General features: G+C 52.2%; 2 protein-coding genes across 9 annotated transcripts in view; both read left to right on the forward strand.

The window, feature by feature from the left end:
• The window catches only part of PRR14 (proline rich 14), a 55,492-nt gene extending 50,581 nt beyond the window's left edge, over positions 1-4,911 (forward strand). For 4 of the 6 annotated variants that reach the window (XM_049902923.1, XM_049902922.1, XM_049902928.1 and 1 more), the window contains 10 exons: positions 8-79; positions 203-371; positions 1,163-1,284; positions 1,357-1,546; positions 1,841-1,884; positions 2,072-2,181; positions 3,119-3,707; positions 3,831-4,073; positions 4,357-4,428; positions 4,519-4,911. In XM_049902923.1, the coding sequence (XP_049758880.1) occupies positions 8-79; positions 203-371; positions 1,163-1,284; positions 1,357-1,546; positions 1,841-1,884; positions 2,072-2,181; positions 3,119-3,707; positions 3,831-4,073; positions 4,357-4,428; positions 4,519-4,807 (1,900 nt within the window). In that variant the 3' untranslated portion in view covers positions 4,808-4,911. The remainder of the gene's footprint in view (positions 1-7; positions 80-202; positions 372-1,162; positions 1,285-1,356; positions 1,547-1,840; positions 1,885-2,071; positions 2,182-3,118; positions 3,708-3,830; positions 4,074-4,356; positions 4,429-4,518) is intronic. The other 2 variants (XM_049902925.1, XM_049902924.1) reach the window with 2 other exon arrangements.
• Positions 4,912-6,746: 1,835 nt separating this feature from the next.
• On the forward strand, positions 6,747-19,605 carry FBRS (fibrosin). 3 transcript variants are annotated; one of them, XM_049904041.1, is made up of 18 exons: positions 6,747-8,275; positions 8,555-8,734; positions 9,522-9,557; positions 9,677-9,706; positions 10,767-10,815; positions 10,906-11,206; positions 12,573-12,874; positions 13,071-13,276; positions 13,391-13,435; positions 13,646-13,741; positions 13,983-14,051; positions 14,857-14,886; positions 15,258-15,329; positions 15,665-15,782; positions 15,890-15,970; positions 16,923-17,006; positions 17,130-17,337; positions 17,433-19,604. In XM_049904041.1, exons 1-18 carry the CDS (start codon positions 7,823-7,825, stop codon positions 18,019-18,021), a joined length of 2,949 nt encoding a protein of 982 aa, XP_049759998.1. In that variant the 5' UTR covers positions 6,747-7,822; the 3' UTR covers positions 18,022-19,604. The 3 variants fall into 3 exon arrangements, with proteins under 3 accessions (XP_049759998.1, XP_049759999.1, XP_049760001.1); XM_049904042.1 differs by lacking the exon at positions 14,857-14,886 and having other exon boundaries at positions 17,433-19,605; XM_049904044.1 differs by lacking the exons at positions 9,522-9,557; positions 9,677-9,706 and having other exon boundaries at positions 17,433-19,605.
• The last annotated feature ends 5,809 nt before the right edge of the window (positions 19,606-25,414 follow it).

Here is a 25,414-nt window from a genome sequence, read left to right on the forward strand (position 1 = left end):
ACCCCAGGCCGCAGCCTGGGATCCCTCAGGGACCCCCCGGAGCCGCCGCTTCCCCCATGGACTTGCCCGGGGACTCCAGGTGAGAGCGCACCCCGCCCGCCTGTCTTGATCCCGGGAGACGGGGACCCTGGCGGCGGTACCGGGAAACCACAGAGTCAGCGACCGGCTCAGGCAACCACTCTCTGCTTCTCTCACCTTCCAGCCCGTCTGGCGGGCCGCGTTTGTGCCGCCAGCCACTGACCCGAGGGTTATGGGCAGCCGGGAGCCCAAAACGGCCGAGGCTGCAGCCCATGGGGGCTCCTTCGCCCCTGGAAAAGGCCTCTCGACGAGTCCTGGCCGTGGTGCTGGAAGATGTCATGGCTGCCCACATGGTGAGCTCCCTGGACTGAGAGACACCCCGCCACACAGACACACTCTCTCAGTGCCAAAGTCAAATCAGACCCTTCATGAGGGTGACATAGGTCCAAACACCCCTTCCCCATGCATATCACCCAGGCAGCCTCCTAATGCTAGAGTCCTGCTTGGCTTCTGCTTACTCCAACGTGGAATTGGTCAGGATTTTCAGTGCCTATTCCCAACAGCCAACCCTGCTGGGCTGGAACCATACCCCTACCACTCTTGAGTCTGAAAAATCTTTCTGCTTGCTTCTCAGCTGAACCTCTAAACCTCTAGGCAACCACTAGGAAATAGACTGAGGTCATTGGCTTCACTTCACAGATCAGAACATTTGGGCATAAAATATGGCAGTGACCCACCCAAGGACACTTTTCATTTCTCCAAACAGCCTGGGTGAGAAGATTACCTAGGTCACACACCTGCAGCTCAGGACACTCTAATGTCTGGTCCCTAACTCAGTTCAGGACCCCTGGTGGTGCAGTGGTTAAGATCCCTCAGTTGCTAACCAAAAGGTCAGGAGTTCAAATCCACCAGCTGCTCCTTGGAAACCCTAAAGGCAGTTCTACTCTGTCCTATAGGGTTGCTATGAAGTGGATGGCAACGGGTTAACTCAGTCTAAGTCACTTCTTTGGAGATACTGAGTGAATTCTAGCCACAATCCCTGTCACTTTTGTGGCTGAGGGCACTGTTAGGCACAGGGGGACCCTGCCCAGAGCAACCTTATTCCATCACCCTGCTCTTGTCTTGACACCTTTTCTTCTTGTAGGCCCCTCTGGTGCCCCAAGAGGATGCTTCCACCCCTCGGCACCACACCAACCATTGGGATTCCATCCACAGCCAGCCACCTGCCTCACCATCCCAACAGTCTGTGTGGTGCCCACAGGCCAGGTGAGCATGGCAAGATAGAAGGTAAGCTGGGGACACATCAGAGCCCCTCTGATCTTCCTGTTCCCTCTTTAGGTCTCCCAACCCTCTGCGCTTGTGCCGAGAGCCCTTGAGCCGTGTCCACTGGCCCCCTTCAACCCAGAGGCGGCGATCAAGGATGAGCCCTGTTCCAGAGGAGTCCTCTTCACAAAAGGTGGACCGAGTCCCCCAGCCCACCCTGGTGGTGATGCTGGAAGACATTGCTGGCCCCAGATCCCCAGCTAAGGTACCCGAACATCGGGTAAGGATGTTGGGTTCAGCTAGGGGCAGGCATTCCAGGAGAAGAGGAGACAGACAGGAGGCTTGAGTCTGGGGTGGATTTTACTCAGGGCAAGAAAGACAGCATTTTAGGTGGGAGACAGTGCCGGAACAAAGGCTTATGTGACATAGTCTTTGCTGTCAACCCAAGCAGGCATCTGGAGACAGAGAATTGGGGCATGGGGAGCTAAAGAGGCCAAAGAGGGAGGGTGTCAAAGTGAGCTTTCCTGCCTCCCCACAAACATCGCCTGTTTATATCCAGGGTTTTGTCGATGAGACCTCCAACTTCACCATCCCAGCACGAAGGTAAGAGGGCTAGGAAAGGGATCATCAAGGTGTCCAGGCAACAGCCAGAGCTAGGAGCATCAGGGTTTACTTATCTAATCTTTCCTTGTAGCACTTTCAAAAGCCTTGAGGGACAGGGGAGGTTCTGGCTCAGGTGGGATCAGGGCCTGGAAGCTCCCCCAACCTTTACCTTGCCTCTTCACTCCAGAGCCGAGGCCATGACAATGGTTCACCAGCCAGTGTCTCTGCCCAAGGACCTGGAAGCCCCATTCCAGCCATCTGCCCTGCCTACAGGCCATTCAGAGAGCCCACCACCAGGTAAGGACTTAGGCAGAGAAATGAGACTTGACACTCTGGGAAATCCTATTAGAGCTTGGAAGTGTCAGGTGCAGAAGTAGGGGTGGGGGCTTACCTCCCTTTCAAGGGAGAGCTTGGTGTGTGAAATTGGGTTTTAGACCTCCCGAGGGCAGAATTTGGTGTTTGAGGGTGGGGTTTAGACCCCTAAGAGTGAGGGCTAGTATTTTAAGGTGATTTTAGGTACCCCAAGGGCATTGGTGGAGCCCTGGTGGTTCAGTAGTTAAGCGTTTGTCTGTTAACCAAAAGGTCGGCAGTTCAGATCCACCTGCTGCTCCTTGGAAACCGTATGGGGCAGTTCTACTCTGTCTTATAGGGTCTATAGGGTCACTGTGAGTCAGAATCAGCTCAACAGCAACAGGTTTGGGTTTTTTTGGTTTTTAAGGGGAGTGATGGTTCAGTGGTAGAATTCTTGTTTTCTGTGCAGGAGACCCAGTTCCCTCCCAGCTAGCGCACCTCACACGCGGCCACCACCTGTCTGTCAGTTGCTGTGATGCTGAACAGGTTTCAGCAGAGCTTCCAGACTAAGGTGGACTAGAAAGAAAGGCCTGCTGATGTACATCTGAAAATTAGCCAGCGAAAACCCTATGGATCACTATAGTCCAGTTCATTACCAGTCATGGGGATGGTGCAGGGCTGGGCAGCATTTTGATCTATCACGTATGGCGTTGCCACAAGTCAGGAGTGACTCCATGGCAGCTAACACCACCACCAAGGGCAGAGATTGGTATATGAAGATGGGATTTAGATTTCAGGGACCTTAGGTTCAACTCCTAAACGCAGGGCTTAGTTTTTAGGGGTGGGCAAACCTTAGTGTCTCGGGGAGGTGCAGAGGCTACTGAGGTGGGGCTTAGACATGGGTACTGAGGAATGCCGACCTGTGACTCTGTCCTTTCCTCAGCCCCAGATCCTGACTTGGAGTCCCCATCAACCCCACCAGCGTCCAGCCTTTTACGTCCCCACCTCAGTCCTTGGGGCCTGGCCCCCCTCTTCCGTTCCGTCCGCTCCAAGTTGGAGAGTTTCGCTGACATCTTCCTCACACCCAACAAAGCCCCGCGGCCCCCACCCCCGGCACCTCCAATGAAGCTAGAGTTGAAGATTGCCATTTCAGAGGCGGAGCAGTCTGGGGCACCTGAGGGTGCCACGTCTATTAGTCCCAGGCCCCCTATCCGCCAGTGGCGGGCCCAGGACCACAGTCCCCCAGCATTGCTCCCTAAGCCCTCTCTGGGCCGAAGCCACTCCTGCCCCAATCTAGGGCCCCCTGGCCCAGGTGCCTGCACCTGGCTCCCCGTCCCATCCCATTCAAACCGGCCTCGACCCCGGCGGCACACTGTGGGTGGTGGAGAGATGGCCCAAGCCCCGCCACCTCCTCGGCCCTGTCTCCGGAAAGAGGTGTTTCCTCTCGGAGGTGTGGGAGCCTCCCCACCCCTCACCACATCTTGCTCGTCCACTGCATCCACTTCCTCCTTCTCCGAGCCTGCAGACCCCAGGTAGTGCTCTCAGTAAACCCTCCTTCAAGCCCTGGCCATGGTCCTTCCCAAGTACTCAGTGGGTGGGAGATAGGGTTATTGCTGAGAATGTTGGTTGTCCCTGAGCCTTGACCTTCTGTGCAGGTTGGGCTCACCCCAGAGGAAGGAGCCAAGGGCCCCAGAGGACCAGGTTCTTTCAGGCGCTGAGACCAAGGTGGGAGTACAGGTGAGGGAGAGGTACGAGGTAGGGGCCAGAGCCCACGCCACACTCTCACCCTCGGCCCTATTTCTGCAGACCATGGGAAAGGTTTCTCGATTTAGAATACGCAGGACACCGGCCCGGCCTCAACTCAACCTTACACCAATGGGGCTGCCTCGACCAGTCAGGTGAGAGGCTCACAGCCCATGTGGATGTCTTGACCAAATATGTGGGCTCAGATCCCTGCAGGGTGACTTTGTCAGGGATCATAGTCCAGCCTGGAGTATTCGATTTGGAAAGATACGGTTTGAGCCTGGAACTACCTGTCCGTCTGAGGTAGCGCTTCTGGCCTCTGAATTGTCTGAGAAACTGAAATATATACAAGGCCTTACTCATTCCTTCTGAGAAGCTATGATAGCTGTATACCTTCTAGCCCCAGTTTTCTTAGTGGCCTCTGCTGTTTTCCCCCAGGTTGAACAAGAAGGAGTTCAGTTTGGAAGAAATTTACACCAATAAGAATTACCAATCGCCCACAACCAGGAGGTGAGAAACTATGAGGGCTTAAGGGAGGTAGAGGGAAGGCTGGAACCAGAGGGCATGCTGGTGACCAGCACCCCTCCCTGCCTGGCCCAGGACCTTTGAGACCATCTTTGAGGAACCCCGGGAACGCAATGGAACTCTGATCTTCACCAGCTCAAGGAAGCTCCGGCGGGCTGTAGAGTTTCGGGACAGCAGCCTTCCTCGCTCCCGGCGGCCCTACCGAGGGGTCCGTGCTGCAGCTGGCAGGACCGTTCCTCCCAACCTGACCCCAAACCCAGACGTGGGACCCCTACTGCAGCAGCGGCTGGAGGAGCTGGATGCCTTGCTTTTGGAGGAGAAGGAGGAGGAGGAAATGGATGGGGAGCAGCCCCATTGGACCTAGGAGCTCCACCTGTTTGTCCATCTATCCGTCCTGGAGGGGGGGAAAGCCTCGTAAGGCAATAATAATTTTTTCTCTATATTTCTAGTAAAGTTTTCGATACGTTTCTGCTTTTTGTATGTCTCTGGCTGAGTCTGAGAGTGATTGGGAGCATTGGCTGATGTTTTCACTTTGGGCCCAAAGAACTGGGAAATGGGGGCAGTGCCAGCCAACAGGGCTGGGGAAATGGTCACTGGAGAGTGTCTCCATGTGAAAATTCTCCTGTATCGAGGGGCCCTTCTTTTATTTATTGTGCTTTAAGCGAAAGTTTACAAATCAAGTCAGTTTCTCATACAAAAACTTACACACACCTTGCTATGTACTCCTAGCTGCTCTCCTCTTAATGAGACAGCACATTCCTCCTCTCCACCCTGCATTCCCCATGTCCATTCAACCAGCTCCTGTCCCCCTCTTCCTTGTCATCTCGCCTCCAGACAGGAGTTGCCCACAGTCTCATGTGTCTACTTGAGCCAAGAAGCTCTCTCCTTACCAGTATCATTATCTTATAGTCCAGTCCAGTCCCCGTCTGGAGAGTTGGCTTCGGGACTGGTTCCAATCTTGGGCTAACAAAGTGTCTGGGACAATGACCTCCAGGGTCCCCCCTAGTCTCAGACATTAAGCCTGGTCTTCTTATGAGAATTTGAGAGCTGCATCCCACTGTTCTGCTCCATCAGGGATTCTCTGTTGTGTTCCCTGTCAGGGCAGTGATCGAGTGGTAGCCGAGTGGAAAGGCACTTCTGAATCTGCTCCTGATGATACTGGCCCTTACAGACCCTGGGCAGGGCCAGGTTCCGCCAATTCTCTTACACCAAGGAGACTGAAAGGCCCAGAGAAGACCAAGGCCTTTATCAAATAGTACTGATGCCTCCTGACAGGCACACCAGGACCCCTTGCTGCTGGATTCAAGAGCTAAGAGTAATTAGCCATTTAAGCACCTACCACAGCCTATCAGATACTCGACCTACACATAGCCCTGCAAGGAAATAAATCATTTTATAGATGAGAGGGCCACGTAAGAGTCAACGGGTTGTTCATATTAAAACGGTAACATAGCCAATGAGGCCAGGTCTTTGCATCTTTCATAACTTAGAGGCAAAATGGAGTAGTGGCTAAGAGCACAGACTTTGGAGCTGGCTCCTTGGGTCCAAACCCTTGATAGGGAACAACCTGTTTGGGCGTCAGTTACCTCCTCTGTAAAACAGGGCTAAGAGCAGTACCTACTTAACAGAATTATTACAAAATGAGTTAATACATGAAAAAGTGCCTGGCACACAGTTGCGAAGTGTTGGTTTTTAATTGTTAGACCGTGAGACCGCAAGCCAGACAGCCTCCGGTTGAGCTAAGCAATAACGGACCGCGGCTTTTTTCCAGCGCTTCCAACTCTCGCAAAGTATCCAGCGCACGCGAGCCCAACTGCGCCGCGGAGCGATCCCGTTGAGCTGCCAACACACCACACGCTTGCGCGAGACGCCAGGAGGCCAGTGGGCTAAACCAAGCGGCAGAGAGGAAGAGACGACTTCACCAATTGTCGAACCGGACCTTCCGCGACCGTGCGCCGCCAAGCGGCCAACCGCTACTTAAGACTCGCACACTGTGTCCTAACTCCTCCCACCTCGACGCCGTCAGAAGGCCGGCCAATCAGCGACGAGTAGGAAGAGGCGGGTCTTCTAGGGGACCTCCCCAAGCACCTACTTCTAACCAGTTGAGTCACAAAATTTGTAGAAGGGCGGAGCTAATCTGATGTATACCCAATCAGGGATTTGAGGGTAGTTACATATTTCCCACTTCCCCGATCTTAACCCAGCCCTTCGCTTGGACGTCTAACCTATCAACCTATCAACGACTAAGCGTGTGGGAGGGAGGCAGAAAGGGGAGGGTCAGGGTGGGAGGAGGCAGAGAGAGGAAGGAGGCGTAGGCTGAGGAGGAAAAGGGAGGAGGGTCAGGGAAGTCCTGGTGGAGAAGAGGCTCAAGACTCCAAAGGAGACAACAGGATGGTGCGCTGGAGCTCCCCTGCTGCCTAACTGCCGTCCCGGATCCCTTAACACACAAGTCAGACAGACGGAAGAAAGGAAAAGACTTTTATGTCGGCAGACGGCGAAGCTTTACCCGTCACCGTTGCCTCACATCCGGGGCTTTGGAGGGCTGGCCCCGGGGCCCCGCCCCCCCCCGCGCCTTTCATGGCGACCAAAGGCGGAGGCTGGAGGAGCTGGGCCCGGAGGAGGCCCCTTTAAATCTCCTTAAAGGGGTGGCCGCTGAACTCGGCAGACACCAACGCCAGCCTTAAAGGGGAAGCTGCTGAACAGAAGCTGACAAATTAAGAACTGTGTTGTTGGGAGAATTGGGGCGACTGGGGTTTCTAGCCTCCTTTCCCCCCCCAACGCAAAAAGTCCTTTAAACTCAGGTTAAAGGGGAAGTAGTCGCTTGTGGACGACTGGGAACTAACTCCCGGATCCTTAAAGGGGCGGCCTGTTGTTAGGCGGACCCTGGACTCCTTAAAGGGGTGGCGTGTTTGAGCCGGAGGACTTGAGACACTTTTAAAGGGGAGGTGTGCGTTTCGGGGCGAGCTTTCGGCCCCTTTTAAAGGGGTGGCCCTTCCTCTTCCTCGGGGAGACTTGCCTCGACCCCTGGCAGGGGGCGGCCACCGCACTAGGCCGGCCAGACACCGTCGGGTCGTCTTAAAGGGGCCGGGGGCTGGACTACTTGAGGCCTCGCCTTAAAGGGACGACCTCCCCGTTTTCGCCGCCGCGGCCCCGCCGGCCCCACGGGGGGGCCCCTCGGGCTAGTCGGCCCGGGGGCGGCGCCGGCTCTCCGGGCCTTGGCCTTGGGGCAAGCTCGGGGCCAGTGGATCCGGCTTTAAAGGGGGAAGCCGTGGCCCTCACGTCCCTGTGCAGCCGTCAGCGCCGCGCCTGCGACCCCGGGCCTACGGACAGGCCGCTCCGGGCCCCGCCGCCTCCGGATGCGGCGCTGAGGGCGGTCGTCATGGAGACGGCAGCGGCCGCGGCTCCGGGCCCGGGCTGGGCCACTGAGGGGGAGCGGCGGCGGCGGCGCTGCTCGCGCCGAGACCGAGACCGAGAGCAACGACGCCGCCGAGGTCCCGGCGGCGACGCACCCCGGGCCCTGTTGGCCGCCCCGCGCGGTTCTTCGTCCTCGTCGTCGCCGCCGCCGCCTGCCCGGCCCTGGTCGTCAGCTTCGTCTGGAGAGCGGCCCGGGGGCCCGAGACGGCGGCGGCCCCGTCCCAGGCCTCGGCCCCCGCGACCCCGAGCTCGGAAGCGGCCTGCCGGCTCGGGTAGCCGCGGGGAGGAAGAGGAGGAGGAGGGGGGCCCAGACGACGGGGAGGCTGAGGAGGAGCCTGAAGAGGAGGAAGAAGAGGAGGAGGAGGACTTGATCGATGGCTTCGCTATCGCTAGCTTCGCCAGCCTTGAGGCCTTGCAGGTGGGCCCTGGTGGGAGTGGGGGTTTCAGAGGGGCAGGAAGAAGGTGATAGTGTCTAGAATGGGTGGAGTTGAGGGGGGAATGCTGGCACCCCAAACCAGAGCAACCGGCTCCTCTGGCCAGCTTTCTGCCCCACCCTGGGGTGGGAGGAGGTAGAGCTAGTCTCCAGAGACCGACCAGGCTGCCTGGGTTGAGAGTCACTTTGGTAGCTTGGTCACCCCCAGAGAGGTCGGGAGATTTCTTTCCTCCACCCACCTCAGTCCCATCTCCTCCCCCACAGAAGGATGCATCTCTTCAGCCCCCAGAGCGACTGGAACACCGGCTGAAGCATTCTGGGAAGCGGAAGAGGGGGGGCTCCAGTGGGGCCACTGGGGAGCCAGGGGACAGCTCTGATCGGGAGCCTGGCCGGCCCCCTGGGGATCGGGCCCGAAAATGGCCCAATAAGCGGAGAAGGAAAGAGGTGAGCTTGTCTCAGATTCCCATTTTTTAAGATTCATTAGGTAAAATATCTTTTGCATAGATCTTGTTTTCACTGCTAGCGCCACTGCCCTTTGTAAACAGTGACGCCAGTGTGTGAGAGTAAAGAGGAAGGGAGAGCAAATTTGAGGCCCCACCACTCCTACAGATCTAGCAAACCCTTGTCTACACTTAGACTCACTTGCTTTTGGTGGCCACTAAAGCCTACCCTAAAAAACCCTAAACGTGTTAATAATTCAGAGATGCGCCAAAGGGACTTAGGATAGTTGAATCATTGGAGATGTTAAGTGAATTAGATGTGGTCCCTGCCTTCCCCTCGAGGTGGTGACAATCTAGCAGGAAAGAAACAGTCAGCAGACACCTAGAGTGGAACTTGAGAAGCTACAGGGGCAGAGGTCTGGGAGAAATGCTACAGAAACCCACATGAGGAAGCCACTTCACTGCATGGGAGATGGGGGGGGGCGGGGAGTTGTGGTTAGGGAAAGCCCCCTAGGATGTCTCAGTCAGGCCTTGAGGAATAGTAAGTTTTCTGAGAGGATAAATAGGGCAAGGTTGTTTTGGATAAAAACACAGAGATGTGAGAACTTGGTGTACCTGGAAAACAGCAAGAGTCTCTCGAATATGGGGGTGGGCAATAAGCAGAAAAAGCTAGAAAAAGCAGTTTTAGAGTGGATTGTGGGGGGGCCTTGAGTGCCTTGCTGGGAGTTTGGACTTTATCCAAAGGCCTTGCCTGTCAGCCTCCCTCACCTCTGGACTCTGGTCTTTCTCAGGCCTCCTCCCGTCACTCTCTGGAAGCTGGATACATAGTAAGTGCTATCTGCCTGGACTGGCCCCTCCCCTCTCACTCCCTCTCTGAAAGTCCCCTCTCCACCATGGGCCCAATCCTGTTTCCTTTTGTGACATCTCTGTCTTTCCTTTTTCCCAGTGTGATGCGGAAAGCGATCTGGACGAGAGGGTGAGTGGGGCTAGAACTTGTTGGGTGTGTAGTGTCACAGTGTGTAAAATGGACTACAGTTTCAAGGCCCCTAAGTGCAGCACACAGATCCTCTCTTGAGTGGGAAATATGGTTTAGTTGAGCCAGGGTTAGGTTCTTGGAAGGAAGGGACAGGGATTGGGAGGATAAGTGACTTCTCTTCTCTGGTGGCTAGAACTAGTTAACCAAGGAGTTGAAGGCCCATGTCTTGGTGTACCGTCCTATCCAAAGCTCTTGCAGCTCCCAACATTTCTCCACAGAAGTTCAGAGTGGCGGTGCAGCTGAACTGGTCCTCCCTGCTAGCCATTAGTCTGTTGTCTTTGAGAGAACCGTAAATTTGAGACTGAGCAGAGGCCGTGGTATGAGAACACTTAAGTCACTGTAGTGAGTGTAAGAACGTATCGCGTAAGAGGTGTATTTCAGTTTATTATTAGGGTCGGTTTGCTTGTTTTGAGATATTGCGTCTTAGCAGTTGTTCTTCTACCCACCTGGTCCTTGTAAGTAAATTTGCATTCCTTGATGTGTGTCTTGTCTTAGGTTTTGAAAGCAAGCTAGGAAAGGAACTGTGGTGAACCGTCTGAAGGGGGTGGCTCCTATCCAGCTCTAGCTAATTGTTGCCATGCCAGAATAGGGTTCTTTCTCAAGATAAGCTTCAACCTGGGTTTTTACAAGGAGTATCCCAGTTTCTAAGTATTGTCTGTTAGCTTTAACGTTTTTGTTAACATTTGCGGACCAAATGGATTTAAAGACCAGTAGTTAGTGATATCTGACATTTTTGCTTTGATTCGCCTGCTTCTGTACTCCGCCAGGGCTGCCTCAGTTCAGTCCTCCTGGACTGCCAGATTCACGGGCTGGGCTGTTCCACTTCTTTACCCCAGCATAGGCTCTCTGGAGCCCACAGATTTTGATGGACTTTAGCTAAACTGATACAACAGACTTGCCACCGCCACCAGTTCTTAACGGGCTCCAGAGGCTGTTGGCCCCCCTAGGTGGTGACCTGGCCTGCCGAGAATCTGACCCTATTCCTACCCTTCTTCTCCAGGTCTCCGATGATGACCTCGAACCTTCCTTTACTGTCTCAACCAGCAAAGGTTGGTCCCAAGGGCCAGGGCTGGAGACAGGGAGGGAAATTGTGTGAGCATGGGCCTCAACTGAGCATGTCTGTTCTCCTGCCCTCATAGCCTCGGGCCCCCATGGCGCCTTCAATGGGAACTGTGAAGCAAAACTTTCTGTGGTCCCTAAAGTGTCGGGCTTGGAGCGGAGCCAGGAACAGCCCCCGGGGCCCGACCCGCTGCTAGTGCCTTTCCCCCCGAAGGAACCACCGCCTCCACCAGTCCCTCGGCCTTCTGCCTCACCCCCTGCACCCCTGCCAGCCACCCCCAGTCTGCCACCCCCACCCCAGCCCCAGCTGCAGCTTCGGGTCTCGCCCTTCGGCCTCCGCACTTCTCCCTATGGCAGCAGCCTGGACCTCAGCACTGGCAGGTGAGTGGTCCAGGGGTTTGGTCTGGCCTGGAGGGCCTGGTCACTTTGGCATCAGCCCCTGCATTCTGTGGCTGGGACATGGGATGGTACCTGTGGGATGTGACTTGAAAAAAGATTTTGAGAATAAAAAGTTGAAAAGACTCTGGGTGAAACACATTTAAAGAGACGACAGCAGGACTTACTACTCGCAGGGGAATCCAGTTTGTGCGTTTCCCAATTTTATTTGCTGGTGGAACCGTTTTTTCAAGGCACATCTGCTAGAAATAGTGTTTTTCAGAACATACTTTGGGAAACGCTGCCGTAATGTTTAAGAGTACCGGCTTTGGTGTCATTCAGATCTGGATTCAAATTCTTGCTCTGCCATTTATTGGCTGTGTGGTTTTTGCTAAGTCACTTACTTCCTCTGAGCCTCAATTTCCTTTTGGTATAAAATGGAGTAATAATGGTATTTTTATCTTAAAGTTGTTTGTGAGGATTAACTGTGAGTTAATGTAGTGTTTCCCAAAGTGTGTACACTCATCAGCAGTGGTATGTGAGAGGATCTCAGGTCTTACACGAGGAAAACTTTTTTTAGTATTTATGTGTTAGCTTTTATGTGCATTACAAAAATGTGATGAATATTTCAACTCCTCGACTTCGCTTATGTAATTTTTTAGGGTGAGACTAAATGAAAAAGATTAAAAAAAAAATTATTTAAAGAAAGAAGTAAATGGTACAGGTGTCTACTCAGATGTGGCAGCAGTGGGAAGGTGGTGTGAAATGTTCGAGACTTGGGTTAGTAAATAAAGCAGGTGGTGCCACTTGACTTACAGTAAATGCTCACTGAAGGGTAAGGATTACTGGTATCACGGATGCTATTGCTATTGACATTGTCATTTCCATTCTCTTTATTCCTATTGGGAAAACTAAGGCTCAGAGCGGGTCAGTGACTTGCTCAAGGTGACCCAGGGTGTTAATGGCAAGATGGGCCTAGAATTCAGGTCTCCTGACTCCCAGGCCAGGATAGCATGCTGCTGCTTCCACTTTCTTAGGGTGGGGACCCAGGTGGCCTATTGTGATGAAGTGTCAAATGAATGACATGTTTTGTGCTGTGGTTGAGTCAGAAAAAGGAAAGTCACGTGACTGGAGACATCAGAGGCAGCTCTGTGGAAGGAGATCTAGAAAAGGAGAGGGGGTTGTGGGGTGCAGGAAGCACCTCAGTCTGAAGATGCGTTCCCTGGGTGTGGGAGGGGGAGTTCTGAGGGTCGGGTTCTGCCACCTCCTGTGCCGGAGAACCAGGGTCAGGATATTGCCCAGGCTTCTGACCCCTTCCCGTCAGAGCTGGCACCTCCCAATCCCTCACTCATTTCCCCACTTCTCTCCCCAGCTCTTCACGGCCGCCCCCCAAGGCCCCGGCCCCTCCCGTGGCTCAGCCTCCCCCCTCATCATCCTCTTCGTCCTCTTCCTCCTCATCTGCCTCCTCCTCGTCCGCGCAGCTCACCCACCGGCCCCCGACGCCCTCACTGCCCCTACCTTTATCCAGCCACAGCTTCCCCGCACCTGGACTGCGGCCCCCACCACCACCCCACCACCCCTCCTTGTTCTCCCCTGGCCCCCCCCTGCCCCCACCCCCACCCCTGCTGCAGGTGCCAGGGCACCCTGGGGCCTCAGCGGCTAACGCCCTCTCTGGTGAGTTTGGGGTCCTGGCCGGGGGGTGGGGGGCCATGGCTTGGGCCCAATTGGCTTTGGGGCAGCTGGACCTTAGCAGACAGGAGGGCTCGAGGAGGGAGTGGCACAAGGCCAGCGGGAAGGCCAGTCACCTGGGCCTAAGGAGGCTGACATGGTGGTGACAGTCATTAAAGCCTTCTCCCCTCCCCTCCCACAGAGCAGGACCTGATCGGCCAGGACCTGAACTCTCGCTACCTGAATGCGCAGGGTGGCCCTGAGGTGGTGGGGGCAGGGGGCTCAACTCGGCCCCTGGCCTTCCAGTTCCACCAGCACAACCACCAGCACCAGCACACCCACCAGCACACCCACCAGCACTTCACCCCTTATCCCCCAGGCCTGCTGCCACCCCACGGTCCCCACATGGTGAGCTCCTCATTGGGCCAGTGATGAGGCTCAGAGGCCTGGGGGGAGGGTATGGCTTCCAGGGGAGGCCCTGGGTCCCTGGCTGGCAGCTTATTCTTCCCTTCTCTTCCCTAGTTTGAGAAATATCCAGGAAAGATGGAAGGCCTTTTCCGGCATAATGTGAGTGTGTGTGTTTGTGTGGTGCGTGGGCATGAATGCATAAACATGTGTGGCCCTAATTATTGGGGTCCAGACTTCAGTTTCAAAAGCAAAGCCTTGAGCCTGGGAGAGCTTCCTGGGGGGCTTTAGGGTGGAGGCCAGAGGACTGATGGGCAGACTGATGGGCTGCACCTCCACCCCCAGCTTGGACTAGTCCCCTTCTCTCCACAGCCGTACACGGCCTTCCCTCCCGCAGTGCCCGGCCTGCCTCCGGGCCTCCCGCCGGCTGTCTCCTTTGGCTCCCTGCAGGGGGCCTTCCAGCCCAAGGTGAGCTCCCAATCTAGACACCACCACCACCACCTGCCACCCCCTACAAACCCAGACACCCCTAGACCCACATACCTTCTTCCCATCCCGAAAACCATGTCCATCCTTCCTGCCCTCCTCTCTGGACTCAGGTTTCTCCAAAGCCATGCTCCCTCCTCTACCCTATGTTCCAGCTTGGTTCTAGACCCCTTTTATGCTTGGGGCCAGCTTTCCTGACGATCCCTCCACTCCCCTTTCCCAGAACACGAACCCCGAGCTGCCACCAAGACTGGGGCCAGTGCCGAGCGGGCTCCCTCAGAAGGGGACACAGGTGAGGGGGGCCAGGGCAGGTCCTGGGGGAGCTGGAAGGCATGTTGAGGGGAAGCAGGGATGCCTTGAGAGTAAATTTCTGATCTTGTTCTTTAATATGTGATCAGGGGTACCCCTGGTGTCTGATGAGAAGGTAGATTTCTGTGAGCAGTAGAATTTCCCAGACGTGAAGAATAGGAATTTCATCAGGTTGTCCCAGAAATAAGGCAGTGGTAGTAGGGGCTTTTAAGTTTTTGAAGTCACAGATCTCTGTTTTCAAATGACATCATACCAGAAAGTCCTGTCCATAAAACAGAAGAGGTAGGTAGCATGGGGAGCCGGAGCTTTCCACCTAGCACACGTGGCGGCCTTAGACCCCAGGGCTCTGGGAACAGAGCGAAAAGCACAGGACGTGTTTCCTAAAAGTAGACTAGACTGGAGATCTTTCAGCCTCTTTTAGCCATAGTAAAGGCCTTTTGATTTCTAAAATAGGCCCCCGTTATATAAAGCTGTTAATAGGATAGCTACTCTGGTTGAGAAGCTTGCTGTCCTGCCTGCCCAGTAACTCCCCTCCTCCCCTACCCTACCTTCCTGTCAGGGCACCTCCCTGGGGCACAGTTCAGAAACCTGGACTAGAGAATGGTGCTGGAGGGAAGACTCCCAGAAGGGAGAGGTGGAGGAAGGAGTTTTGACACAAACAGGGAAGGTTTCAGGGAGCCACACAAGGTCTTGGTAGGAGCTTGGGGAGGTTTGGGTGCTACGGAGATGAAGTGCCCAGGTTAGTAGACAGATCTGAATTCCTCCAATATCTCCTTTGCCATCCCCAGATCCCCGACCATTTCCGGCCACCTTTGAGGGTGAGTTTGGCAAAGACCACAGGCTGCATGAGGCTGGGGGCTGGTGTTAGAGTGTTTGGCTAACGGGGGGTGTCTCACTTGGGAGAGAAGCCCAAGGTGGAGGCAGCCAGATGTGGAATAGCAGAGAGTGAAAGGCTTTGCAGTCACAGACCTGGATTCAGATGTAACTGGCCATGGGACCTTGGGCAAGACAGCTTAACTCTCTGAGCCTCAGTTTCCTAGGCTGTGAAGTAGACTTAGTCATCCCTTGATCATAGGGACAATGAATGGGGATGGTATGGCAAGGCTGGGCCCAGGGCCAGGCCTGGAGTGGGTGATGAGTGAACATTCTTTCCTTCCGTTTCCCTTTGGTCATCCTTCTGGGGCGGCAGAAACCGGGGAAGTGGTGTGCCATGCACGTGCGCGTGGCTTACATGATCCTGAGACACCAGGAAAAGATGAAGGTACTGGGACCAGAGGGCTGGGGAGAGTGGGCCTGAGAGTCAGGGGAGGCCTGAGCTCTGAGCATCTACCATCAACAGTGCTCAGCAGAATCTCGGCCAGAAACATTCCCTTTTGTTTCCAGTCACTACGTGAACAATTACATGATCAGAGCCTTCGTTCTCTGGCTTATTAGAGGGAGGTCAGGGAAGGCTCTGAGAGAGGCAGAGAATAGGTACCCAAGCCCCATCTTGGCGTTAGCCAGCCCGCCCTTGGAGGGGCACTAGGGATGGGAGAACAAGAGCCAGACCACACCTGGCTCATCATTCACTGCCCCTCTCCCTGTGTCTCCATGCAGGGCGACTCCCACAAGCTTGACTTACGGAACGACCTCCTGTCCTGCCTTCCGGGGCCCTATGGCGCCCTGCCCCCTGGGCAGGAGCTGTCCCACCCGGCCTCCCTCTTCACTGCGACTGGTGAGTCTGGCCAGCCCTTTTGTGGCCTGAGGTTCCCCATCTATATAGCCCAAGGCCCACCTTGTGGCCGCTCAGCCTCATCAGTATCTCCCACCTCTCTGCCCCAGGTGCCGTCCACGCTGCAGCCAACCCTTTCACGGCAGCTCCCGGGGCCCACGGACCCTTCCTGAGCCCCAGCACTCACATTGGTAAGAGTCAAGGCATATTGGGCAACCTAGGCCTTGCCCCTGCCTTCCATGAGTTCTCAAGTTGTGGATGGAAATCAGACCTGACAGGCAGTTGGAATGAGGGGTAGACCTGGTTCCACTTGCTTTGGGACCTTGGGCAAGTTACTCTACCTCTTCTGAGCCTTGATTTTCTTATCTATAAAATGGGGAGGGGAGAGCAGGGTGATTTCCAGTCGCTGTCAACTCAGATACTGTATCTGAAATAGCCAGTCATCGGGGATAGGTTGCCACCTGAGAGAGCAGGGTGGAGGGAAGCCATGCAGGCCCAGGGGAGAACACGGTCACTGGATCCTAGGGTTCTCAGGAGGCTTCTTGGCAAGGTTTAACTTGGATTTCAGTGAATAAGGAGGATTTGAACCTGAGGGCAAAGGGAAAGTTTTTCCTGGCAGAGGAAATGGGGATGTTTCCAGAGGTGGGTTTAGTTCTGACTGGCTATAAGACAGGTGCATGGAGTTAGGGTCAAGTTGGGAGGGGCCCTGTCTGTCAGGTTTGAGGGGGAAGCCAGCAGAAGTCTTCAAGTGAGTGGCTTGTAGAGATAGAATCTACTAAGATGGGTCTGGGTGGGCAATATGAGATAAGAGCTTGATATCTGGAGTCAGAGGCCCTGGGTTGGGATCCTGGTGGTACCGGCTAGGTGACCATTGGCAAGTCACTTCACCTCTCTGAGCCTTTTTCTCATCTTTAAGTGGGAATGATCCTGTCTATCTCATGGGGCTTATTGTGAGATTAAATGACATGGTACGTGTCCGAGCTCAATGCCTTGCCTGGTCCGAGGAAGTGCTCAGCACATGGTTGTTAAGCCAAGCAGCTGAGGGCTCCGGAGCCAGCTTGCTGATCTGCCTCTTTCCTGCCAGTTCTTGGTGTCTACTCAGTTAGCTGCCCAATGTTCTGACCACCTCTTTCTGTCCCACAGATCCCTTTGGGCGTCCCACAAGCTTCGCTTCCTTGGCTGCCCTCTCCAACGGGGCCTTTGGCGGCCTGGGCAGCCCCACATTCAGTGAGTACTGGGTGGGGTGAGAGGTGGGCTGAGGGACTGGAATCATAGGCTTAGACAGGGGGCTGTTTGAGTGGGGCATCCTGTTCCTGGCCCCTGTCACTCTCTCCTTTGCCCTTTGCCCAGACTCCGGCGCCATTTTTGCCCAGAAAGAAAGCCCAGGGGCCCCACCAGCCTTCGCCTCCCCACCAGACCCATGGGGCCGCCTACACCGCAGTCCTCTGGCCTTTCCTGCCTGGGTCCGGCCCCCTGAGGCTGCCCGGACACCAGGCTCAGACAAGGAGCGGCCTGTGGAGAGGAGGGAGCCCTCTATCACCAAGGAGGAGAAAGACAGGTAGGCTTTTCCCCTCCTTGCATTCTCTGTCTTATGCCCCAGCCTCTATCTGACCTTTGGCAAACCTTCATTCTTTCCCCCATACCTGCTCCCAGGGACCTCCCCTTCTCAAGGCCACAGCTCCGAGTTTCTCCTGCTACTCCCAAGGCCCGGCCTGGTGAGGAAGGGGCCAGGCCGGCCAAAGAATCAGTGCGGGTAAAGGAAGAGCGGAAGGAGGAGGCTGCTACTGCTGCCGCCGCTGCTGCCGCCGCTGCTGCCGCCGCTGCTGCCGCCGCTGCCGCAGCTACCACCGGGCCTCAGGGCCTTCACCTGCTGTTTGAGAGGCCGCGGCCACCTCCCTTTCTGGGCCCTAGTCCACCAGAGCGCTGTGCTGGCTTTCTGGAGCCAACCTGGTTGGCAGGGCCCCCACGCCTTGCTAGGCCACCTCGCTTCTATGAGGCAGGTGAGGAGCTGACCGGACCAGGGGCTGTGGCTGCTGCCCGCCTCTATGGTTTAGAGCCTGCCCATCCCCTGCTATACAGCCGCTTGGCTCCTCCACCGCCACCTGCTGCGGCCCCAGGAACCCCTCATCTTCTCAGCAAGACCCCACCAGGAGCCCTTTTGGGAGCACCACCTCCACTTGTGCCCGCTCCCCGACCCAGCTCCCCACCTAGGGCCCCTGGCCCTGCCCGGGCTGACAGGTGAGGGAAGGGGTGGGGTGGGGGACAAAGCTCCATCCCCCCTTCCTTTTTGACAAGATCCTAAGGCTGAGGTTTCAACCCAGGGCTGGAGGGCAAAGGCCGTGACCTTACCAGCCATCTTTGAGGTCATGGGACCTGGGAGCAGAAGCCCCAACCACCACAAGATCAAACATCAGATGGACCTTGGGGTCACTGGGAGGGCAGAGGTCACAAACCTCTGGGGTGTGTGTGTGTGTGTGTGTGTGTGTGTGTGTGTGTGGAGAGGGGATCATTTCAGAGGTCGTAGCTCATGATCTGAGGTGCATCGTCACCCCCTCTGAGGGCCGTAGACCCTTGGTCTGCCTCCCCAAGGGCTCGCTAAGCCAGAGGCCAAAGTGCCCCCCTCCTCTTCACCTACCACCCAAGTTTTCATGCCCTCTCAGGCCTGAGGGAAGAGGGGCTAAAGGAAGGGGGGTTCCATGTACATATTTATCTCCCCTTCCACATAGCCCCCCAGACCTTTTGTACATTTTTACAGGGGTGCCCCTCCCAAATACCCCACTTCCTGGTTAATTAAATCCTCAGACTGGTGCTGTGTTCCTAGCCTCTGGCCTCTCTGTGGGTGGGGAGGGGGACTGCAGGGCAAAGAGCCGGGAGGGGACAGGCAGGAACCCAGGGCTTCTTCCTGGGAATGTGGGCCTAGCAGGAGGTGGACCAACAGGGGAAGGGATCTAGGTTGGAGAGAAGGGCAGGTAATACCTGCTTTGTTGACAGCCCAGGCCTTCTTACTTGCTCCTGTTAACTCTGTGTGTCCCCACCCTCGAAGCTCAGCCTCTAAGCCTCAGATTCCACCTCTTAATGCCTCAATCCCACCCCCACCCCATGTCCAAGTGCTCCCAGGACTCTTGGGCCCTGCACCCCAAAATCCTGTTTCTTAGAACCCTGCCCCAAGCTAAGAAGGGCCAGAGAAGGTCACCATGTACCACACACCAAAGAAGGGGGTGGGCCTCAGGGCTGGGCAGCACAGGCAGCTTTATTTAGCAGCCTCATGGCAGCAGCCCCAGCCTTCTCCAAGCAGCAGGCGCCCCCGGGCTGGGGCCCAACCTAAAAGGCAGGGGTCAGTATAACAAAAACATAACTGTTGACTTTCTTCCTGGTGGGGCTTATTCTGTAACATGACTTGTGGATATTTATATAAAAATGAGTGTTACAATGAGGCCCCCTGGCTCCTCTTTTGGTGTGCGTGGGTCGCCTGGGGTGAGTTGGGCTGGGACCTGGTGGAAGGCAGTGATGAGGACAATACTGCCTGTAGCCTAAAGAAGACTTTCCCCTCCCTCCCACCTGGGAGAGTTCTGCTAGCTCTGGGTGGATGGGTTGGAGTTGTGAGCACTTGGGGGTTTCCCTTTATTTTTCTCCAAACCAGGAATATGTATTTTATTATAGAAGATTCGAACAGTATAGAAATACATTTGAGTGAAACATTAAATCCCCCCCCCCACACCTGCCAACCTGCCCAGTCCTCACAACTTTCCCCAGAGGTAACCACTAGTAATCACCTGGTGTGTGCTTCAGGTCCCTGTCTATGAGTTTGCCTGCACAAGTATGTACATGCACAGTTCTGGAAGAAAAGATCTCTAATTTTTTAGGATATGTATTGGTTATTTTGTTAAGTAGTACACATTCATTAGGAAATAATTCAAGCACACAAATACATAGTGAAGAGGGAAATTGCCCCGTAATTCCAATCCTCAGAGATAACCACTGTTAATTGTCAGGTGTATATTCCTCCAGTTATTTTTCTAACTAGAAGCTTAAAACATATTGGAAAGGAATCCTGTGAAATGTACTATTTGCGTTTTCCTTTTTTTTTTTTTACACAACGTTATTCATTGATGTAACCATTAAAAGTCAAGTGACTACTAAGCTGGGCAAGAGAGGCTGCCCCTCCCCTGTGTCCCCTAGAATTGACAAGCTAGCCTTGTTCCTAGTGTACTCATTGCCCTAGGAAAGCTCCAGCCCACATTCTCTGCTACCGCCACAGGTACCCAAGACTTCTGGGGAAGGCCTAGATTTCTCCAACAAATATTAGAAACAAGTGACCAGAAGGGCAAATTTGGCTTGCAGTCAAGATTTCACATGGAAGTCCTTGTTTCCAGCTTCTCTTGAAAAATCCTAAAATCTATAGGCACGACCTGGCTTTTCCTCGAACCAGCAATCAGCTAGAGCTAAGGCTGTCCCTTGAAGTAGGCCTGAGCTCTCCAGATTGCCATCGTTCCGTCCTTTCCAGTGTCTTGGAGTGGGCCACCACCGCCATGTAGGCTACGTCCCTGGCCCCTCTAATCATTTGAGTATGGAACTCAAATATTTTCTGGACTTGTATGTCCAGCCTCTCATGTATCTCCCACAAGCATCTCAGATATCCCAAACTGGGTCATCTCCAAGATCTGTTGCACTGTCCGCCTGTTTCCATCTCTGAGTGTCAACAGCAAGGACCCAAGTTGGAAATCTCTCTGACTCCTCCCTCTTTCTGCACTTGATTCAGTGTCTGAGTTGCCTTTTATTCTTTCAATCGGTCACGCCAGAAGAACTAGTGGCTGGGGATGCAGAGGTAATCAAAACCAAATCTCAGCCCTACTGGAGCTTACATTCTGCTGATAGAGAGGAGTAACAAACACTCCATGAAGAAAACAAGGGAGAAAATCCCAAAGGCTGCCTCTTCAGAGCCTGTCCTCTCATCCACTGTACTCTCTGGATCTTACCTCCTGTGATGTCAGCTCAGAGCAATGTCTCAGGCAGAGATAAAATGATCCAGAAGTGATTCTCAACATTTGGGGATGGGGAAAGAAAAAATCTCACCAGAGTGGGGCTGCTGTTAGGGAATGTATATCTTTGCTTTGAATGAGCTCAGCTTACCTGTGTAATCGTAAACAGGGTACTTATCATTCTATGCCGTGGCTTATTTGTAAAATGGAGGGCTTTTAAAAAGCAACTTTATTGAGATAAAATTCACATACCATATAATTCACCCAGGCTTTTGTGACTGGCTTCTTTCACTTGGCATTATGGTTTCAAGGTTCATACATGTATCAGTACTTCATTCTTTTTATTGCCAAATAATATTCCATTGTATAGGTAGACCACATTTTGTTTATCCACTCATCAGTTGTTGGGTATCTGGGTTGTTTTCCAAGCTTTTGGCTATTACTGCTATGAACATTCATGTACAAGTTTTTGGGTGGATATATGTTTTCAATTTCTCTTGGGTCTTTACCTAGGAGTGGAACTGTTGGGTCCTGTGGTAGCTCTATGTTTAACATTTTGAGGAACTGCCAATTTTTTCCACCAGCAACGTTTGAGGGTTTAAAGTGGAATTTTAATTGTTTCTCCTAGCATTACTCTATGAATTCAGCAAGTTAATAAGTATAAAGTTTTCAAAACTGTGCCTGGCATGGTATAAGTGTTCGAAGAATGATTGCTGTCTACCAGTGATACCTTTCTGGTCAAAATTCTAAGCAGTTTTCTAGAGTCTTGATAAGGGAAATGCTTATATGCAGTTTGTTTGGGAAGCATATATTTCACAATAGGCTTTGAGGTGGGCAGCATCTATTTAAAGAGATAGAAGCAGGAGGAGCCTGAGTCAGTGAAGAGCAGGAGTAAAGAGACTTGGGCATCAGACAGACCAGGCCTCCACCCGTTGAATCCAACCTCCACCATTTAGCAGATGGAATCTTGGCTTAATTGCATGCAGCCTGTTTCTGGAAAATAAGGGGAATGAAAATCCCAGCCCACAGGTTCATGGTGATGATTACATGGGATGATAAATGTCAAAGGCCCTTAGGATAGAACTTGGTACACAGTGAACATTCAGTGACAGAGTATGGACTTGTTATTAACTGTAACCAAAAAGATGAGAAATAATGCCCCTATTTCAAGATGAGTAAATGGAGGTTCAGAGAAGTCATATGACATGGAATCAGACTAGGAAGGGAGACTTTTTTTTTTTTTTTATGGGAGGGGGTTAATTTTATTTTTTTAGAACACTTTTAGATCTAAGAAAAATTGCAAAAATAGTATAGACAGTTCCCATACACCCCACACCCAGTTTTCCCTATTATTAACATCTTACATTACTGTGGTATGTTTGTTACAACCGGTAAACCAGTATTCATACAGTATTATTAACTAAAGTCTATACTTCATTCAGATTTCCTTAGTTTTTACCTAATAACCATTTTCCTGTTCCAGAATCCCATCAAGGATACCACATATATTTAGTTGTCATGTTTCTTTAGGCTCTTCTCGACTGTGACAGTTTCTTGGACTTCTCTTAGTTTTGATGACCTTGACAGTTTTGAGGCATACCGGTCAAGCATTTTGTAGAATGTTCCTTAATTGGGATTTGCATGTTGTTTTTCTCAGATTTGACTACCGTCACGGGTTTTGTGAGGAAGACCACAGAGGTAAAATGCCATTTTCATCATATCATGTCAAGGGTATATGTGGTCAAAATTACTTACCACTGTTGATGTTGACCTTGACCACCTGGCTGAAGTTGTATTTGTCAGGTTTCCCCACTGCACAGTTACTATTTTCCCCCTTTTTCAGACTAGTCTCTTTCAAAGGAAGTCACAATGCACAGCTCACACTTAAGGGGTCTGGAATTTGCTACATCTCCTTGAATGCAGGGTATCTACATAAATTATTTGGAATTCTTCTGCTGGGGAAATTCGTCTCTTCCCTATTTTTTTATTAATCATTTATTTATATATACATATGGACTCACGAATATTTATTTTATACTTTGGGCTATAATCCTATATTTTTTTGCACAAATTGTTCCAGCTTTGGCCACTGGGAGTTCTTTCAACTGGCACCTGTTTCCTTCTGACATGCCCCCATCATTGTGGGTTATTTCGAAGAGGCCACTAAAACTTTACTGTTTATCCTTTTTATCTTTGGAATCTTATCTCGTACATATATGATCTGCTTTTAAACGTTAAAAGCAACAGCTAGAACAGTGAACATAAAAACAGTTCATAGCAGGGGCCTGGTGGATGCTTGAGTGAAAAAGGCAGAGAGTAAAAAGTCTTCCTTCCCTGACCACCCCTTCTTTGCTTCACATTTCCTCTTCCCAGAGACACCAATCAATTTCTTGTTTATTCCTCTGAACTATACCTTTTTTCTTCTTTTATACAAATGTTTACACACAGTGCATACTGTTCTGTATACTCTTTCCTCCCCTGGCCCCCCTCCAAGTAACAATCCTTTGGGGATTATTTCATTTCAGCACAATAGAGATCTGCCTTCTTTTTAGTCTCTGCATGGTATTCTATTGTCAGACGGTATCACAATATGTTTAATCAATCCCATTGTTATGGATTGAATTGTGTCCCCCCAAAATATGTGGTGGAGACGTGGTGGTGCAGTGGTTAAGAGCTCGGCAGCTAACCGAAAGGTCGGCAGTTCAAATCCACACGCCTCTCCTTGGAAACCCTATGGGGCAGCTCTACTCTGTCGTATAGGGTCTCTATGAGTTGGAATCGACTGGAGGACAACGGTTTTTTTGTTTCGTTTTGTTTCTTAATGCCTGTGGTAGGGTCACCATAGGGTTGCTATGAGTCAGAATGGACTCGATGGCGGTGGGTTTGGTTTGGGTTTTGATGGTTAAAATCCCATTTGGGAATGGGTTTTCTTTGTTATGTTCATGAGGCAGCATCAGCATAAGGTGTGTCTTGCGCAATCTGTTTTGAGATTAAAAAGAGCAGATTAAGCAAGGAAGAGGGGAAGCAGAGATGAGGGAAGATAGACGACACTAAGCCACATGAAGGTTACCAAGGAACCAGGGAACAAGGACCTTCCTCCACAGCCAACAGAAAGAGAAAACCTTCCTGTAGAGTCCGTGCCTGGAATTTGGACTTCTAGCCTCCTAAACTGTGAGAAAACAAATTTCTGTTCGCTAAAGCCATCCACTTGTGGTATTTCTGTTATAGCAGCACTAGGTAACTAAGACAGCCATCAATGGCCATTTGCACCCTTTTCCAGTCTTTTACTAGAACAAGAGGTGCCCCAGTGAATACCCACATTTTGTACACGTGTGTATCGGCAAGATGTACTGCTAGGTACGGAAATCCTGAGCCAAAAAGTCCGTACTTTTTAAATTTAGACAAATGTTCCCAAATTACCCTCCACAAACCTTGCACCAATTTTCACTCTCACCAACAGTGTGTTTCCTCACACCCTTCCTAACACGGAGAATTAATAAGCTTTTTGATCTTTGTCAATCTGATAGGTGAAAAACGTTGACTCACAGAAGCTCTACTTTGCGTTATTTTTTATTACGAGTGAAAGTGAACATCTTTTCAAACGCTTAAAAACCATTTGTTTTCTTTTTCTGTGAACTGTCTCTTCAGGTCCTCTGCCCATTTTTTGTCCCCGTTGGATTGTTTTTAACCTTTTTTGTGCCATGAGAGCCCCTGATGAAAGCTACTCATTCCTTTATCCCATCAACAAACATTTGTTGCTCAACTACTGTATATCAGACTCTGTTTTAGCAACATGGCAGTGAATAAAACAGACAAAGGTTTTTTTTCTCTGGGAGATTAAATTTTACAGCAGGGAGACAGTAAACAAACGTATGTCCATTGGCAATAACTGTTACGTAGGAAAAATACGGTATGGGGATATACCAAAAACCAAACCTCTAGCCGTCAAGTCGATTCAACTCATAGCGACTCTAGAGGGCAGAGTAGAACTGCCCCATAGGGTTTCCAAGGAGTGATTGGTGGATTTGAATTGCCGACCTTTTGGTTAGCATCTGAGCTCTTAACCACTGCACCACCAGGGCTCTGAAGTGAGGAGAAGAATCATGCAATCATCTGGGCCAGGAATGGCTCAGGAAGAGAAACCAGTAGTGCAAAGTCCCTGATGTGGGAATGTGCCCGATGAGCTGGAGGATCAGCCAGGAGCTCAGTGCTGGCCGGAGTAGAGTGAGCAAATGTGAGTGGGGTGGGAGGTGAAGTCTGAGAGGTAAGGGGGACCAGATCATGTAGGACTTTGGTTTCTACTGTGAGTGAGATGCTAGCCATTGCAGGATTTATTTATGTTGGCTGTACTTTTTTTTTTTTAAAGAGTTTTGGGACAGAGGACTGACATATTACCTGATTTAAGTTTTAAAAAGACCATGCAGCAAGACAGTCTGTGAATTGAAATATTACAATACACACATGACTGGGGCATTTTGTACCATTATTAGTCTGTTCTCACCAGAATATTTAGGGACCTGACCTGCTTTCAACAAATCCCACTTGTGAAAATCCAGATGGATCCAATATTCTCTGAGGGACTGGGTAGTCATTGCCATGGGCATGTGCTCAGTGTGGCTGTGAGTCATGTGGTGACCCTGTGCCTCTTGGGTCAGG

The sequence above is a fragment of the Elephas maximus genome, chromosome 12 (genome assembly GCF_024166365.1).
Source record: "Elephas maximus indicus isolate mEleMax1 chromosome 12, mEleMax1 primary haplotype, whole genome shotgun sequence".
NCBI lineage: Eukaryota > Metazoa > Chordata > Mammalia > Proboscidea > Elephantidae > Elephas > Elephas maximus.